At 39.4% G+C, this 18,230-nt stretch overlaps 1 protein-coding gene across 1 annotated transcript; it reads left to right on the plus strand.

Moving 5' to 3' along the window:
• The first annotated feature begins 4,094 nt into the window (after positions 1-4,094).
• On the plus strand, positions 4,095-16,495 carry LOC140136562 (uncharacterized). Its single transcript, XM_072158260.1, has 2 exons — positions 4,095-4,156; positions 14,656-16,495. The coding sequence occupies exon 2, from the start codon at positions 14,660-14,662 to the stop codon at positions 16,313-16,315; it is 1,656 nt and encodes a 551-aa protein (XP_072014361.1). The 5' UTR covers positions 4,095-4,156; positions 14,656-14,659; the 3' UTR covers positions 16,316-16,495.
• The last annotated feature ends 1,735 nt before the right edge of the window (positions 16,496-18,230 follow it).

Below are 18,230 nucleotides of genomic sequence, written 5' to 3' on the forward strand. Positions count from 1 at the left end.
CTGGTCTTGCGTAGGCTTATGTGGGGTTATTTTGAGTCATGTGATGACGAACATCGTTCATAGCACTCTGTCTGGTCATGTGACTGTAAGGATGTTGGAATGCTTGGCCAGGATGACCAAAATGCGGCGGTGCTGAATATGGAAATGTAGGGTGACTTAAGCTGAATTTATACTCGATCGCTTTTGCAGAAAAGCGATTTTCACGCATGCTCAATGTTTACTTACATTTCCAGAGCGTCAAGCCGATCAATCGATTCAAATCGCTGAGGCAAAAACGACGTCGCTTTTGCCGGGCGCTTTTGCAAGTTGAAGAAATCTCAACTTCCCTGCTTCCCTGCGATATCGCTTGACACGTGAATGCGTCAACCAATCATATACAACCATCTGGATCTATTATTTTGCTAATTAATTTACCTTTCTCGATTATTAATTTTTGGTGATGAATTAATTCTAAGCAAAAATTATTGACAGCAACCGATGTTTTAAAAATGTATTTTGTGGCATTTAGAATATTTTAATTGCCGTCTGCAATCGCTATCGCCGTGAAAAGTATAAATGCAAAAGCGACGAGCGATGCATCGCAAAATTCGGCGATTGCCCATCGCTTTCCAAAAGCGTTTTATCGCAATCGCTCGGCGATTGAGTATAAATTCAGCTTTAAGCCTGGTGGATAGTCACAGCGTTTTACTCGCAGCGGCAAATCGCAGCGATTTTTTTCCCGCCGACGAACAGCGACTTTGTCGCACTTGTTCAGCGGAAAACGCTAGCGAGTCCATTTTTTGCCGCCGACGGAGTTGCGATAGAAAAAGTTCAAGTAGAAATTTTTTCTACTGGAAACGATTTTAGCTGGCGATTTTCTGTACCTGTCCAATCAGGTCGTGTTATTTCCCCACGTGACTTGCCCCAAAGTAAGCATGAAGAAATCACAGACATCGTGGCGAACTTGACCGACGAACAAATTGAACAGCTTCAAATTAAAAGTGGAACAATATCCTCATCTCTATATCTTACATCGGATTGATTATCGTGATGTCCAAAAGAAAATGAATTCCTTACAATCCATTGCTACTTGTTAAATAATCGAAGGAGTGGATGCAGGGAAGAGATAGATCTTTTGATCTTTTTCAATAGTCAGTATGTGCATCATGATGTCAGGCATAAGAATGATCAGCCATGAAAAAACCTGAACAGTTTGAAAAAGCCTGAAAAAGCAGGGGCGTAGCCAGCCCTCTTTGCCAGGGTGGGCAAGGCTCCAAAAAATGTCCCCCAAGTTAATAAATAAATAGAGCGAAGCGAGCATAGCGAGTGGAGCGACCACTAACGTGGGGTCCAGTGGCCGCTTTAGGGCCCCTGTGGTGGGGGTCCAGGGGCGAAGCACCCGGAAGCTCATGGGTTTGGGGCATTTTTACACCATGAGGGGAAGCCTCATTGCATATATTTGTAACGTTTTTATGTGAAAAGTTTGCCATGTAAAAAATGTTTTGATTTTAGAATTATCTGAAAGGGCCCCTGGAAGCTCATTGGTTTTGGTTTTGGGGCATTTTTACACCATGAGGGGAAGCCTCATTGCATACCTGCCAACCCTAAAATCTCAAAAATAGGGACAAATGGGAGAAAAAACTCAAAAATAGGGACATTGCTGAATTTCTGATACATTACTTTAGTCATATTTTTCAAAAATAGGGACACATGGCAAAATCGCTCTCTTTAATGCTTTTTGTTTCAGTAAAAATGGGGACAATCCCTATTAAATAGGGACAGTTGGCAGGTATGTCATTGCATACATTTGTAACGTTTTTATGTGAAGTTTGCTATGTAAAAAATGTTTGATTTTAGAATTAGCTCATTGGTTTTGGGCATATTTATACCATGAGGAGAAGGCTCCTTGCATACATTTGTAACGTCTTTATGTGAAAATTTTGCCATGTTAAGTTAAATTTTAGAATTATCTGAAAGGAAACAAAAATGAATTTACAATGTAAAGAACAATACAATAAAACAATACTGATACTCTTGAGTTGATTTAACAAGTTGTTACATTCACTATTACATTCACTTAAATTATTTCTCCCTTCTCCCCTTCGTTCTATTTCCTTCTTCTTTACATTCTCCAATATCTTCCCCTTTCCCTCATTCCTTCCCCCTACCATTAAATTACTTTCCAATTACTATACTTCCCCTTCTGTTCCTTAAGTTTCCATTCTTTCTCTTTTCGTCTTTTTCATATTCTTCAGTTTATTCCCCTTTCTCTCATTCCTTCCCCCTCCCATTACACTCACTTAAATTACTTCATCTCTAATCACTTTCCGTTCCCTTCCTTAAATTCTCTACCCTTCTTCATACTCTTCAATTTCTTCCCCTTTCTTACACTCCTTCCCCCTGTGCATGAATTGCTTCCCCCAATAAACATGCAAGTTGTTGTTTTTCCTCTTTTTCCCTCTTTCGTTCCCCTTTCTCTTTTCCTTCCCCCATCCCTCTTAGGCTTCCCTTTTGTTTTTCATTTCCCTCTTTTTTATTTATTCAGGTTTCCTCTCTGTTGCTTTTCCTTGACCCTTTCTTTCCCCATTCCCTCTTCCTTTTCTCTTCTTTCCTTTTTTTCCTTTCTTTTTTCTTTTTCTTTTTCCTTCTTTTCTTTTTTCTTCCCCCTTTCCTTTCTCTTTTTTTCCCCTTCTCGCTCCAAAATTTCCCCCCAGATTTTTCCAGGGTGGGCGAGTCGCCCACCCTGCCCACCCCTAGCTACGCCACTGTGAAAAAGTGTGTGAAATGAGGCTAAAAAGGCCAAAAACGGGCTGAAATTATAAGAAAGTGCGGAAATTTGGACCTGCAAAAGCAGGAAGATTCTCATGCCTGTGATGTGCAGTGATCTAGGCTACTTTCATGATCCTCAGTGGTATAGGGCAGCTTAGGGCCTAATATAACCACTATATAATTATTATTATTATTTTAATATAGGCCTATTAGGTTATTTAGCCTGACCGTTTGACTCCGCCGGAGTATAATTGTGCAAGACTCGAGACTATCTATTTGGCGGTGAATATTCAAAGCACAAGAGAGAGATACGAAAATGACACCATAATAGACTGGCAACGCCAGCCTATAATTTTTTTTCTCGCAATTGAAAGCGTGATAAGTCTCACACTTTCGCCGAAAAGTCGCACACGTTGGCGAGAAATCGCGGCGATTTGCCTCTGCGTGAAAAACGCTGTGACTATCCACCAGGCTTTACTTTACATTTCCAGAGCGTCAAGCCGATCAATCGATTCAAATCGCCGAGGCAAAAACGACGTCGCTTTTGCAAGTTGAAGAAATCTCAACTTCCCTGCGATATCGCTTGACACGTGAATGCGTCAACCAATCATCTGAATCTATTATTTTGTTAAATAATTTACCTTTCTCAATCGATTGACATAAATGGATGTTCTAAAAATGAATTTTGTGACATTTCGAACATTTTAATTGTCGTCTGCAATCGCTATCTCCGTGATAAACTTGTATAAATGCAAAAGCGACGAGCGATGAAACGCAAAATTCGGCGATTGCTCATCACTTTTCAAAAGCGTTTGATCGCAATCGCTCGGCGATCGAATATAAATTGAAAATTCAGCTTAAGAATCGGTAAATACGTCACCTACTTAATTATTCATAGATACCTTGAACGGCTGGAATACATGGATTACCGCCACAGACATGGTGGTATAAGGCCAAATAAAAAAATAAACATGTTTCACGTCCCCTCCCGCTTCCTTTTTTGAGGTTTTCTCAAATAATTTTTTATTTTTTGAAATTCAGTTGTAACTTTTCAAAAAATATGTCTAGGAAGTTGGGATGCTTTCTATAGCCTTGTTAAGATACAAGAAACATTTTAGGAAGGTTTTGTGATCATTAGAGGGGTGCAACTCTTAGAACAAGAAATAAAAAAGGGCCTCCTCCTTTTTCCAGGCATTATTGTATGTACGGATTGTACGCTAAAACAGCTCTAAGTATGGGTATTTACACCAATTTTGCGATAAAAATAGAAAATAAAAAGCCCCTCTTCCTCTTTTTTTCGAAAACCCGGACGTGAAACATGTTTTATTTTTTACTTAGCCTAATAAGCTAAGATTTCAGTGAGAAAAAAAGTCGTTTTATTCAGTAAAGAAGAATTCCAACTCAGACTGTAAGTAATTTTCAAAGGATGAAAACACTATCTTTGAGATATCTCGGAGTGTTCAGTGCTGCTTTGATTTCTCGACCATGTCGACATTCGACAACTATTTATTTAATCATCATGATATTTTTTTTAAGCTTATAAGTTATAGCTAGGTGAATTCAAATTTGTTATCAAACTGCATCATTTTATATATCAAATTAAAGCCCTTGAGTAAACAAAGCCAAAAATGAAAACCTTTTTTTCATAGCACTTTCCGTAGCAAAGTTACATCTTGTCAAAGATTGACTTTCATCAAACAACAATGTCAAAAAGTTTCAGCTAGCAAAATTCCCCAAAACGGCATTTCGGGGGTGTTTCTAGATCTTAGTCTCATGATGATAGCAGCTTTTTTTAATGGAACTGCTATCAAAATCCCTCTAAAATTCCATGTGCGAGTGACTTATCACCATAAAAAATCATATATTTGGGTCAAGTGAAGTATAGAAAACATATTTATGTAGGTTTTAAGAGGGCGAGATGGCCGAGCGGTTAAGGCATTGCGCTGTCGGCCGGGAGATGCGATCGACGAGAGTTCGAGCCTTGGGCTTGCCTTAGGTGAAAATTCTCCTGCCTCCCAAAAAGTTCCTATATGGTCGGGAATCCTTCAATTAAGTTCAGTTACATCACAGAATTTAATTGTAGAATTTCTTCTCGCCCCCATACACTGCTTAGCACGTGCAGATATAGGTAGTGTGTGTGCGATGTCCGTGGTTCGGAAGTCACGTAAAGCCGTTGGTCCCGTGTTCAGGAGGATTCATCCCTGTGCGTTAAAGTGTCAGAGCTATTCGAAAAAGAGAAGGGGATCATCCCGGTTCTGATATCTGCAATCAATCCTATGTTCCAGGATCAAGTGTTGACGAAATGTGACATATAATAAAAGTCGCTCTGTCGACCGAAACCAAGAAGAAGAGGTTTCTTTCTTCGGCCAGTTGTTTTAAATTTCTATGTAAAAATGTATTGTCGGTGAATTTGGCTGCCTAGCAAATGTGTTTGCCTGGCATACCTAATATATATTCATGCTTTATTTCTGGTCATGTTTTTTATACTGGGTACCAATTGCGTGACGTGTGCATTTTTCAAGCAAATCGCATGCTTTTACAGGTTTGGTGCTATAACTCAATAAGTTTACATGAGAACCCTATTATAAAAGTATATATTCTGAGAGCGTATACTCAAGCGATTTCAAAAATGATACAATGGGAGTCATTATACAGGGTAGGTATAGGGTGCATCAAAAGCCCCTCATGTCAACCATATTTTTTCTACCTAGTGTCAAACTGTTCCATTTAACTAGAAAATCATCCCCTCCAAATTTAAATTCAATCGGAGGTCGGGAAGGGGTCCACCGTGAGCTTAAAGTTAGGACAGAGGCAACCAGTAAAAGTTCGGCCGGCAGCTATTGAATTATATATACAGTTATACATACATATTAATAGCTGCCTTTAGTGAATGTTTTTATAGTACCTCATATCCCAGACAATACTCAATAAAATGCAAATCCATTTGAACTAAGCAAAAAGGCAGCTATTTTCAGACATATTTGAGGTCATAATAATAGCTGCCATGTGCATGTTTCTCTATTTACAGCTGTTTCTGCATGAAAAATGGATCCATCACGCGCTACAAGCTTAAAGTTTGTGTATGATAGGTGCCTTTTAACTAAATGATAAATCAATCAGGCAGCTATTTAGTTTTCATTACTTTATACTGCACATCACTGTGGCTGCCATATGAATAACAATGTAATAAATTGCTTAATATTTATCAGTCCATATGATATGCTTTCTCAGATTAGGTGTCTGTTTTCTATCTTGCTCCACCACTTGTAAGACATTTGATTATGTTCCTCACTCTGGGCAGTAGCTAGGAAATCTGTATGAGTTTCACAACACTTTCTGCTGCATCATTTACCACATTGACGGCTCTAACATTGCCAAGCGATAGCAGTAAAGCTACGGACTCGGGCCAATCAATTACATTCAAGCAGTCATGTATGTCCAAACTGTTGTATAGTATCAAAATCTCTCTAATGCAGAATCACATTGAACAGCTTCCGCAAGGCACTGTGACAACAAAGCACCAGCTACTAAAGATATGTGAATTTGTTGTATTTGCAACAATAATCTAAAGTTCCTGCTGGATAACATGCAGTGTTGCTTCTGGCCCGCCATGGAACGATCTTCAGTTGTACAAGCGCCTCCTGCAGTATGCCAATATCAATTTCGGTGTTGCAACAAGTGCACGCAAACCCACAAAGCCCTGAACAGACATCTGTGGTACATGTATCTCACCGAAGAGATGGCACCGCTTGCTGTCTTCAGTGGAAAGATACCAGTACAATAGAGACAAGCTTTAGCGAGAAGGCTACTTCATCTTCAACCTGATGCAGCAGCACTAAAGCCATGTATTCACTTGGCGCAGGCTTTGGAAAGCCAAAGTTCCCTGACCCTGAGAATATCACTTAGTCAACAGTCGTCCAAGCTGATTTTGCAGGCAAGGTTCACTACATGAACATCCTGCAGATCAATAACAAATTCCTAGCAGACAATGTTGACACTTGGCCCGAGTCCTCAGTTTATCTGCAATTGCTTAGCAATGTTAGAGCCGTCAACTGTGCGGTAAATGATGCAGTAGAACGTGGCGTGAAACGCAGTGGAGATTTCCTAGCTGCTGCCCAGAGTGAGGAACATAATCAAAATGTCTTGCAAGTGGTGGAGCAAGATAGAAAACAGACACCTAATCTGAGAGAGCATAAACTGAATGATGCTACCTAATTTGCCAATATCATATGGACTGATAAGCAACATACATGTAGATCTAAGTACATTTATTACATTGTCATGATTGTTATTCATATGGCAGCCACAGTGATGTTCAGTATAAAGTAATGAAAACTAAATAGCTGCCTGCTTGTTTTGTCATTAGTAAAAGGCACCTATTAAATGCACAAACTTTAAGCTCGCAGCACACGATGGACCCATTTTCCATGCAGAAATGGCTGTAAATAGAGAAACGTGCACATGGCAGCTATTATTATAACTTCAAATATGTCTGAAAATAGCTGCCTTTTTGCTTACTTCAAATGGATTTGCATTTTATTGAGTATTGTCTGAGACATGGGGTAATATAAAAACATTCACTAAAGGCAGCTATTAATATGTTTGTATAACTGTATATAATTCAATAGCTGCCGGCCGAACTTTTACTGGTTGCCTCTGTCCGAACTTTAAGCTCACGGTGGACCCCCTTCCCTGGAGTGATGATCGTCAATTTCGGAAAAAACAACACTCGACCATGGACTTTAATTGTCGGTTTGTCAAATATAAAATGATAAATCAAGTAAGTAACTTCCACTCCAGATGAAAACTTAGAAACTTGTTTTAGCGATGACACACAGCACACGTAAATCGGTGCTGCTATTCTGTAACATGTAAAAACTTGCTCTCTGAGAATTGCCCTAGTTCCATTAATACTTGAAATATTTTGCTAGAATTTAATGCTAGTGTAGTTAAAAGTAAGTTTGTAACTAAATATTAATTCAAATTTTGAATAAAAGCTTGGAAAAGTTCCATAAATAAATTGTGAATTTAGTGGTTTGAAAATCGCGATTTTAAATCATTTATTAATTTTATAATTACATTAAATAAATAGTTTTCTTCTTCTAGAAGACTAGATAATTATTTTTAAAATCATAAAATAACGAACAAATAAAGGAATTTCCCAGTACAAAAATTGCATATATAGTGAATTCGTTTAATTAGCAATTAATTAGCATATTTAATCAAGATTAATACCTTAAACATCTTTATTTAGGGTTATTTCATGTAAACATTAAACAAACTTAGCTAAAAAATACAATTTGACTTTAATTTTTATAAAATTAGTAAAATACTTCATTCGACAGACAAATTCGTTAACTTTGAATATTTAATTAGCGCTAATCCCGTTACTTCATTATGTCCGCAACATCATAAGCTTCAAAATGAGGGGTAACTTGATATGTCTAGCACTAATATTTAATTTCTGTGTGACATCACTACAACTTGTTTGATTCCACTGACTATTTGCGATCGAAATATACACAACACCAATGACAGAAATCATCAAGAAAAAATTAAACCAAGGACTTGTTTTCACTCAAATTTGAGTCGCATCATCAACCGGAAGTGACGTGGCACGGACCGACCTGAATAATATGATAAAATAAACAGGGTGTAACAATAAAATTAGGACAAAATATTAATTCAGTTTAGGGACCGTTCATTATTTCTACCGGAGGGGGGGGCCGGGAGCAGACAGAAAGTCACTGCCGAAAACTATATGACCCCCCTTCTCCGATAATAAAAACCATATAACCCCCCTCCGAGCTACATGAAAATCATATGACCCCCCCCACCAACCAAAATAGAAAGTATTGCTTGGAGGAGTGGGGTCTTTGTAATTTTAGTTACAGGGATGTGCCACACAGACCTTTGAATGCTGACTTTCTCGCATCTGTACCATTTTTCATCACCATGTAGCAGTGATGTCAGTGTGCATTTCATTTATAGGCACAGCTTCAAGTACATGTAGCTAGTGGACACTTAAAGTGCTGATCGACGTATGCACACGCGCAATGACGCGCAATAGATGCGCTGCCTCAACGCATCACGTCACTGCCACATATCAGGCTGAAAAATTATGCCTTTACTGTTTTTGCCACCAGGCTATCAGTATACCAATTTTCACAAAAAGCACCTAAATTTACCCTAATTGCAGTAATTGGGCACTTTTCTCCAAATATTGGTGAATATCTACCCATCAATATACCAAAATCGCTGAAAAGGACCCCAAAATCGTGGCACATCCTCATATACCTTCAACTAGATAGAACCCCACAGGGTATTTGAACTTGTTTTATCTATTTTTCTAAAATATTATTTATTTCACATGCATGTACACAGTTTTTGGTTCAAACTGCCACCCTGTGCTCCAGCTAGTACATGTACATGCACTTCAATACGGTACCACAGGTGATATTATCCATCGACTATAGTTTTTTGCACCAAGAACAATCTTTCAAGTGGCAGGTTTGGAAACTTGGGGTCAAAATTATTATAATTCATTAGTTTTATGTAATTAGGCTAAAATGGCTGTAAAACTAATTTATTTAATTTTTTAAGTTGTAATTTAATTCAATCATACAGAATATAAAAAATCAAATGAGTTTAATGAACTATCAAGCTGAGTTATTAATTTTCAATCTCTTAAATTGTAAGTAGGCCCTATGCATCAACTTCTCATACATGTTGATGCTGGATGCAGTACATAGCCCCTTTCAATTGGTGTAAAATGAATGAGTTGCAAAATCTTCTTTATCAGTATATTAAAAGGAATAAAAAGTAGTTTGTGACATCTTATCATAAATCAGTGATGTACAGTGGCGTAGATTTCTTTTTTGACATGGGTGGGGGGTGGGGAATGGGGTTTAAGTGCATCTTGAGTTGACCCCAGGCAGTTTGTATTTTTGTGGCAGTTTGTATTGTGAGGTCATCCAGGAGTCATCTGAGGTCAAATTTGCAAAAACTGTCGTATGGGCATGAAACTTGGTTAGCCAGTCAACATTTGGAGTAGAGCTGGCCGAAGCGACAGTTCGCCACTTCAGAGGACTACTTCCAGCGGGTACTGGTCACGGCACTGGGTCCAGGGCTACATTTGGAGTCAAATTTTGGAAAGGTCATCTGGGGTCACCGAGGGGTCATCTGAGGTCAAATTACTAAAAACTGTTGTATGGGCATGAAACTTGGTGGGTACAGTCAACAATTGGAGTCAAATTTTGGGAAGGTCATTTGGGGTCACCCAGGGGTCATCTGGAGTCAAATTAGCAAAACTCGTATGGGCATGAAACTTGGTGGGTACAGTCAACATTTAGAGCCAAATTTTTGGAAGGTCATTTTGGGGTCATCCAGGGGTCATCTGAGGTAAAATTACTAAAAACTGTCGTATGTGCATGAAACTTGGTGCGTACAGTCAACATTTAGAGTCAAATATTTGGAGGCTCATTTCGGAGTCAGCCAGGGGTCATCTGAGGTCAAATGACTAAAAACTGTCGTATGGGCATTAAACTTGGTGGGTACAGTCAACATTTGGAGCCAAATTTTTGGAAAGGCATTTTGGGGTCATCCGGGGTCATCCAGGGGTCATCTGAGGTCAAATTAATACAAACTGTTGTATGGGCATGGAACTTGGTGGGCACAGTCAACATTTGAAGTCAAATGTTTGGAAGGTCATTTTGGGGTTATCAGAGGTCACCATTTAGAGCCAAATTTTTGGGAGGTCATTTCGGGGTCGTCTGAGGTCAATTTAGATGAATTCTAATAGTTGTCAAGGCTTACTATAGTTGTTGAAGGGAAAAGGGCAATGATCCTTATGACATTCTAAACATGTTTAAAACATGTTTAAATTTATTTAAGGTCATTAAGGGGTTATAAAGGGGTCAAAGGTCAAGTTGTTCAAAATGCTCCAATGGAGCTGAAATTTAAACGCAATGATCCTTATGACATTCTAAACATGTTGCAAATATTTTAAAATTCATTTAAGGTCATTAAGGGGTCATAAAGGGGTCAAAGGTCAAGTTTTTCAAAATGCCCCAATTGAGCTGAAATTTATATGCAATGATCCTTATGACATGCTAAACATTTTAAAAACATTTTAAGATTCATTTAAGGTCATTAAGGGGTCATAAAGGGGTCAAAGGTCAAGTTTTACAAAATGCCTCAATTGAGCTGAAATTTAAACAATAATTCTTATGACATTCTAAACATGTTGCAAATATTTTAAAATTCATTTAAGGTCATTAAGGGGTAATAAAGGGGTCAAAGGTCAAGTTTTCAAAATGCTTCAATTGTATGTATAGGCCTACCACAATATACTGCCGAAGCCACATCATGGTTCAGCTATGGTGCGGTTATCGCTCTAGTTATGTGTAAAATGCCTATACAGTGATCCACCAAAAAAAAACCAAAATCATCGTATAGATCCCTGTACTAAGTGCATCTTGAGTTGACCCCAGGCAGTTTGTATTTTTGTGGCAGTTTGTATTGTGAGGTCATCCAGGGGTCATCTGAGGTCAAATTTGCAAAAACTGTTGTATGGGCATGAAACTTGGTTACCCAGTCAACATTTGGAGTAGAACTGGCCGAAGCGACAGTTCGCCACTTCAGAGGACTACTTCCAGCGGGTACTGGTCACGGCACTGGGTCCAGGGCTACATTTGGAGTCAAATTTTGGAAAGGTCATCTGGGGTCACCGAGGGTCATCTGAGGTCAAATTACTAAAACTGTTGTATGGGCATGAAACTTGGTGGGTACAGTCAACAATTGAGTCAAATTTTGGGAAGGTCATTTTGGGGTCACCCAGGGGTCATCTGAGGTCAAATTACTAAAAATTGTCGTATGGGCATGAAACTTGGTGGGTACAGTCAACAATTGGAGTCAAATTTTGGGATGGTCATTTTGGGGTCACCCAGGGGTCATCTGAGGTCAAATTGCTAAAAATTGTATGGGCATGAAACTTGGTGGGTACAGTCAACAGCGGCATAAGCGCGCCCATGCAGGCCGTTCGCCACTTCAGAGGACTACTTCCAGCGGGTATTGGTCACGGCTCTGGGTCCAGGGCTACATTTGGAGTCAAATTTTGGGAAGATCATCTGGGGTCACCCATGGGTCATCTGAGGTCAAATTACTAAAAACTGTTGTATGGGCATGAAACCTGGTGGGTACAGTCAACAATTGGAGTCAAATTTTGGGAAGGTCATTTTGGGGTCACCCAGGGTCATCTGAGGTCAAATTACTAAAATTGTCGTATGGGCATGAAACTTGGTGGGTACAGTCAACATCAGCAAAAAGCGCCTGGGCGAGGCCGTTCGCCACTTCAGACGACTACTTTCAGCGGGTATTGGTCACGGCACTGGGTCCAGGGCTACATTTGGAGTCAAATTTTGGAAAGGTCATCTGGGGTCACCCAGGGGTCATCTGAGGTCAAATTACTAAAAATTGTCGTATGGGGGGGTCGCACAGAACAAGTTTGTATTGGTAAGTGGGTCAAGGTCACCAGAGGTCATCCAGGGGTCATCTGAAGTCAAATTAGCAAAACTCGTATGGGCATGAAACTTGGTGGGTACAGTCAACATTTAGAGCCAAATTTTTGGAAGGTCATTTTGGGGTCATCCAGGGGTCATCTGCGGTAAAATTACTAAAATTGTCGTATGGGCATGAAACTTGGTGGGTACAGTCAACATCAGCAAAAGCTGGCCAGCGAGGCCGTTCGCCACTTCAGAGGACTACTTCCAGCGGGTATTGGTCACGGCACTGGGTTACATTTGGAGTCAAATTTTGGAAAGGTCATCTGGGGTCACCCAGGGGTCATCTGAGGTCAAATGACTAAAAACTGTCGTATGGGCATTAAACTTGGTGGGTACAGTCAACATTTGGAGCCAAATTTTTGGAAAGGCATTTTGGGGTCATCCGGGGTCATCGGGGTCATCTGAGGTCAAATTAATACAAACTGTTGTATGGGCATGGAACTTGGTGGGCACAGTCAACATTTAAAGTCAAATGTTTGGAAGGTCATTTTGGGGTTATCAGAGGTCACCATTTAGATCCAAATTTTTGGGAGGTCATTTCGGGGTCATCTGAGGTCAATTTAGATGAATTCTAATAGTTGTCAAGGCTTACTATAGCTGTTGAAGGGAAAAGGAATTTTAAAAAGGAATTTTAAAATTTTGCAGAACAAATTATTCTTGCTGGTTCAGTAGTAATTTGCACACTAATGAATTATTTTCAGAGGAAGATTAACTCCACATCGAGTTTCAAGGACGTATTGAATATTTGTGGAGAATTTTTTCAAACTGAAGGTTTAAAAAAAATTGACCGACCTACCCAACCTTTCCATACAGCTACCAACCTGTTGAGCATTCGACCCCAAGAACAATTGCTTTCCCACAAAAAAAAGCGTAGAGCCACAGCGCCATTGGTGCTCTTGTTTGTTTTTCCTGTAAAAAATCGAATAGCCCATTAGGGAAATACCGCTAGCAACCAATCACACTAGCGCGCAATCAGGTGATGTCCAAATACGGCGGCCAACGCCCGCGTAAATTGTTCGAATGCATAACACGTCACGTAACGCGGTCATTGTTAAGCGTACTATTAGCTACGTCACGAGACGCGGTCATTATACTTTTTCAATGACCTGCATTTGCGTTCGCGTATTTTAAAGTTATTATCTGTAATTGGATTAAACCAAAATACCGACCTCTGTGGATTAAACACATCGCATATATTAATGAGGTTATGAATAGATTTCGATAGCTTTGGACTCTAGCCTTGAATGCAAAGCTATCAGTGAGCAAATTCGAGGAGCTAGACTTCTTGAGCATCTTACTCCATGACCATGATGACTCTGTACACATATCGAATCTGCATTGCTGTCTATTGATATGCCTATAGATGTTGTAGCTGGAATTTTTCAAGCTACTGACTAGACTGCAGAAATTGGTCTTAATAATAGTCAGTCATCTGAGATTGTTAGCCGGGGGATCACTTCAATATGAATGGATGAATATAGATGAACATGTAGGTGCACGGCTGATGCTTTCTTAGTATTAAGCCTTTTGGTTAGAGCAAAATATATAACATTGGGGTCATTGGGTGAGAGCATGATTTTTGTTATTCGGTGAGAGCAAAATGTGCCAAATATGGGGTCACTGGGTGAGAGACTGATTATTTGGACCTAATTTAGGGGGATTGGGTGAGAACATAACTTTGGGTGACAGCATACGTGTTAACAAAAATGTGTCTTATTTTTGGGTGACAGCAATGCTGAAAAGGTTTTTTTTAAAGAGGCCTACATATGTGTCACTTTTCCAAAGTAGGAGTGCCAACTACCACCCCCCCCCCCCTGCCTGTTGGCCATTTGATCTTGGATCTTGTCTTGTATGCCTCCAAATACATCTTGTAGAGGTTTAAATTGGAGTGATTGATGACTATCATTTGAAGACCGAGTTAAGGTGTTGCCTGTGGGGGGGGGGGACTCGAATATGAAAGTGACGTACCTATGCCCACCAGCGTATGAAACTAGGGGTCTATCGGTGTAGAAATTTTCAGAAAAAAGGGATCATTCGGTGTTGCCAACATCAAAAATGGGGTGATTTTGTATGTGAGCGCCCAAAATTTCACATCATTGACAATCAAAACTAACTTTTTACCCAATTTTACGTACAAATAGACAAAACTCGTTCATTTTGCTGAAAATGCGCACGTACAATGTAGCATGTTGAAATTTCAATTTTGAGGACTAATTGTTCAATTGATGTGTTTCTTTGTTTTAGTTCATGATGCATAACTCAAAGGTCAGTCGGAACTTAACACTGTCATATACAGGGTTCGATCTACCCATATTCAAATTTACTTAAATTTGTTTCATTACAGAACAATGGCGAAAAGACGACCACGTGAGTGGGAGTACTTAATGCCCCACATATGTAAATACTGCAGAAGATTCTACAACGATGTGCTTAGATATTTGTCCCATATAAGGCATCATGAAATGCAGATTCGTCCTTACTGGTATGACTATAAGAGTGAAGTGATGTGTGAACCTATTGCCAAGATACAGAAGACAAACAGTGCAAATAAGAGACAAAAGTTGTTAGAAAGGAAGAGTAAGTCATGGCAGGATAATAGAAATAAGGACGGAAATGCATGCACACAGAAGAAACACCAAGTTGCACAGAAAACATACACGAGGAAAAGAAAAAGTGTGCGTGTAAACGTATTAAGACACAAAATGGTGATGAGATGCAACAAAGAACTACAGAGCAAGATAGGCAAAAAGAGACACGTATCCTATGCTCAGCAGATTTGCCAACAAGTGTCTCCAAGTTCCAGTTGTAAGAAAGTTTCCAAGTCTTGCAGTTTCTCAAAGAAATCATCCACAATTCAAGGAAGCAGCTGCTCAACGGATGAAGAAATAGAGACACAAAAGACTTGTCGATTTTGTGCTAAGAGTTTCAGTACATCTAGTAATGCTAAACGGCATGAAAAGCTTCATACCAAAGAGGGGCTTTTTAAGTGTAAATTTTGTGAAAAAGGTTTTACTTCGGCAAGTAATTTAAAGACACATGAACGTATTCACACTAAAGAGAAATCTTTTATATGCAAAGTTTGTAGCAAAAGCTTTTCAGGTCCGGGTGACTTGAAGAGACATGAACGTATTCATACTGGAGAGAAACCTTTCATATGCAAAGTTTGTAGCAAAAGCTTTTCAGGGTCGGGTGGCTTGAAGAGACATGAACGTATTCATACTGGAGAGAAACCTTTCATATGCAAAGTTTGTAACAAAGGCTTTACACAGTCGGGTGACTTGAAAAACCATGAACGTATTCATACTGGAGAGAAACCTTTCATATGCAAAGTTTGTAACAAAGGCGTTACAAACCTGAAATCACATGAACTTATTCATACTGGAGAGAAACCTTTCATATGCAAATTTTGTAGCAAATGCTTTAAACGGTTGGGTGAGTTGATGGCACATGAACGTATTCATACCAAAGAGGGGCTTTTTAAGTGTAAATTTTGTGACAAAAGTTTTACTATGACAGGTAACCTAAAGGCGCATGAACGTATTCACACTAAAGAGAAGCCTTTCATATGCTCATTTTGTAGCAAAGGCTTTGCAGAATCAGGTAGCTTGAAAGTACATGAACGTATTCATACTGGAGAGAAACCTTTCATATGCAAAGTTTGTAACAAAGGCTTTATACAGTTAAGTGACTTGAAAGCACATGAACTTAATCATACAGGAGAGAAACCTTTCATATGCTCATTTTGTAGCAAAAGCTTTTCACACTTAGGTAGCTTGAAAGAACATGAACGTATTCATACTGGAGAGAAACCTTTCATATGCAAAGTTTGTAGCAAAGGCTTTACACGGTCGGGTCACTTGAAAAGACATGAAGTTATTCATACAGGAGAGAAACCTTTCATATGCTCATTTTGTAGCAAAGGCTTTACACGGTCGAGTGTCTTGAAAGTACATGAACGTATTCATACTGGAGAGAAAGAAACCTTTCATATGCAAAGTTTGTAGCATAGGCTTTACAGAGTCGGGTGACTTGAAGAGACATGAACGTATTCACACCGGAGAGAAACCTTTCATTTGCAAAGTTTGTAACAAAGGCTTTACACGGTCACATGACTTGAAAGCACATGAACGTATTCATACTGGACAGAAACCTTTCATATGCAAAGTTTGTAGCAAAGGCTTTAGACGGTCTAAATCAAGGGACCATCTTCAATATAAAAGGCGAATATATCGAATATTGTACGGCTCATAGCACGTAAACCTATATGGGGTAGGGGTCTTTAAAAGCCCTTTCCCCCGCTATTATATAGCCCAATGAGCTGAAATTCAAATATTGTGATCAGAATAAGATAAAGAAAAAAATTGGGGAGGGAGGTCCCCCCCAATAACTGGAGATGATCTTCATGATCTAAATCAAGGGACCATCTTCAATAGCTTTCAATATAAAAGGCGAATATATCGAATGTTGTACGGCTCATAGCACGTAAACCAGGCCCTATGTCACATGGGGGAAAATGGTAAATCACACATATTTAGCAGCATTTCTCCTCATTTTTCACAATTTTGCAGAATTCAGCAGCCTGTTTCAACAGATTTTGTCGTTATTTTAGAAAATCTGGCTGTTTTTGTGTGATCTTCCATTTCCCCCCATGCTTCATGGGGCCTCTGTTTCAGATCATGATTTTTTTACATTTGAAATCACTCGCCTTAAAAAAAAAATCTGCAGGGGGGTGTAGGTGGGGGGGGTGCTGAAAATTTGAAACGTTCGAAATCGCTCATATTTTCAACCACTGGAATCTCAAGGCAGCCAATGTGTAGCATATAGCTCAATTTGGACTCCAACTTATATATTTTGCATAGGGTTCCATGTAAAATTAAAACTTCACGTGCATTTTTCTGCAATTCCAAGTGCTTTTTTTCGTCTGGCGTCAAAAAATTAGAATTGATTCGGATCAAAGTTTCAGAACGAGAACGCATATTACTTAGGGCTTTGAGATTAAAAAAAAAAAAAAGGCCGGAAGGTTAAATCAAATTTGCTCCACAGGTTCCAAAGTACACAATGTGCTTACATTCAGTGATTTACCAGCCTACCTTGTATGTCCGATGTGTGAAATGCAGCCAATGCTTAATGGGCTGTTCCAGTTAAAACCCTTACACCCTCTAGATGGAGGTCATGACGTCAATCTTGCACACAGGAGTGTAAAAAAAGCGAAGCGGGAAATTTAAATCAAATTTGCTCCACAGCTCCAAAGTACACAATGTGCTTACACTGTGATTTACCAGCATACCTTGTATGTCTGATGTGTGAAATGCAGCCAATCTAGATGGAGGTCATGACGTCAATCTTGCACACAGGAGTGTAGATATCAAATGTGGTCACCCATTCAGGCAACTCCATTTGATATTCACACTCCCTGTGTGGAAGATGTCTTGCCGGGTGGGGAGTATGGAATTCAAATGGAACAGCCCAACATTTCTTCTTTTGTAGGAATTGAAGGATTTCAATATTTAGGCCCTATGTCACATGGGGGAAATGGTAAATCACACATATTTAGCAGCATTTCTCCTCATTTTTCACAATTTTGCAGAATTCAGCAGCCTGTTTTAACAGATTTTGTCGTTGTTTTTGTGTGATCTCCCATTTTCCCCCATGCGTCCTGGGGCCTTAAACCTCTATGGGGTAGGGGGTCTTTAAAAGCCCTTTCCCACGCTATTATATAGCCCAATGAGCTGAAACTCAAATATTGTGATCAGAATAAGATAAAGAAACAAATTGGGGATCCCCCAAATAACTGGAGATGATCTGATCTTCATGGTCTAAAACAAGGGACCATCTTCAATATAAAAGGCGAATATATCGAATGTTGTACGGCTCATAGCACGTAGACCTATATGGGAGTAGGGGGTCTTTAAAAGCCCT

The sequence above is a fragment of the Amphiura filiformis genome, chromosome 16 (assembly GCF_039555335.1).
Source record: "Amphiura filiformis chromosome 16, Afil_fr2py, whole genome shotgun sequence".
Lineage (NCBI taxonomy): Eukaryota > Metazoa > Echinodermata > Ophiuroidea > Amphilepidida > Amphiuridae > Amphiura > Amphiura filiformis.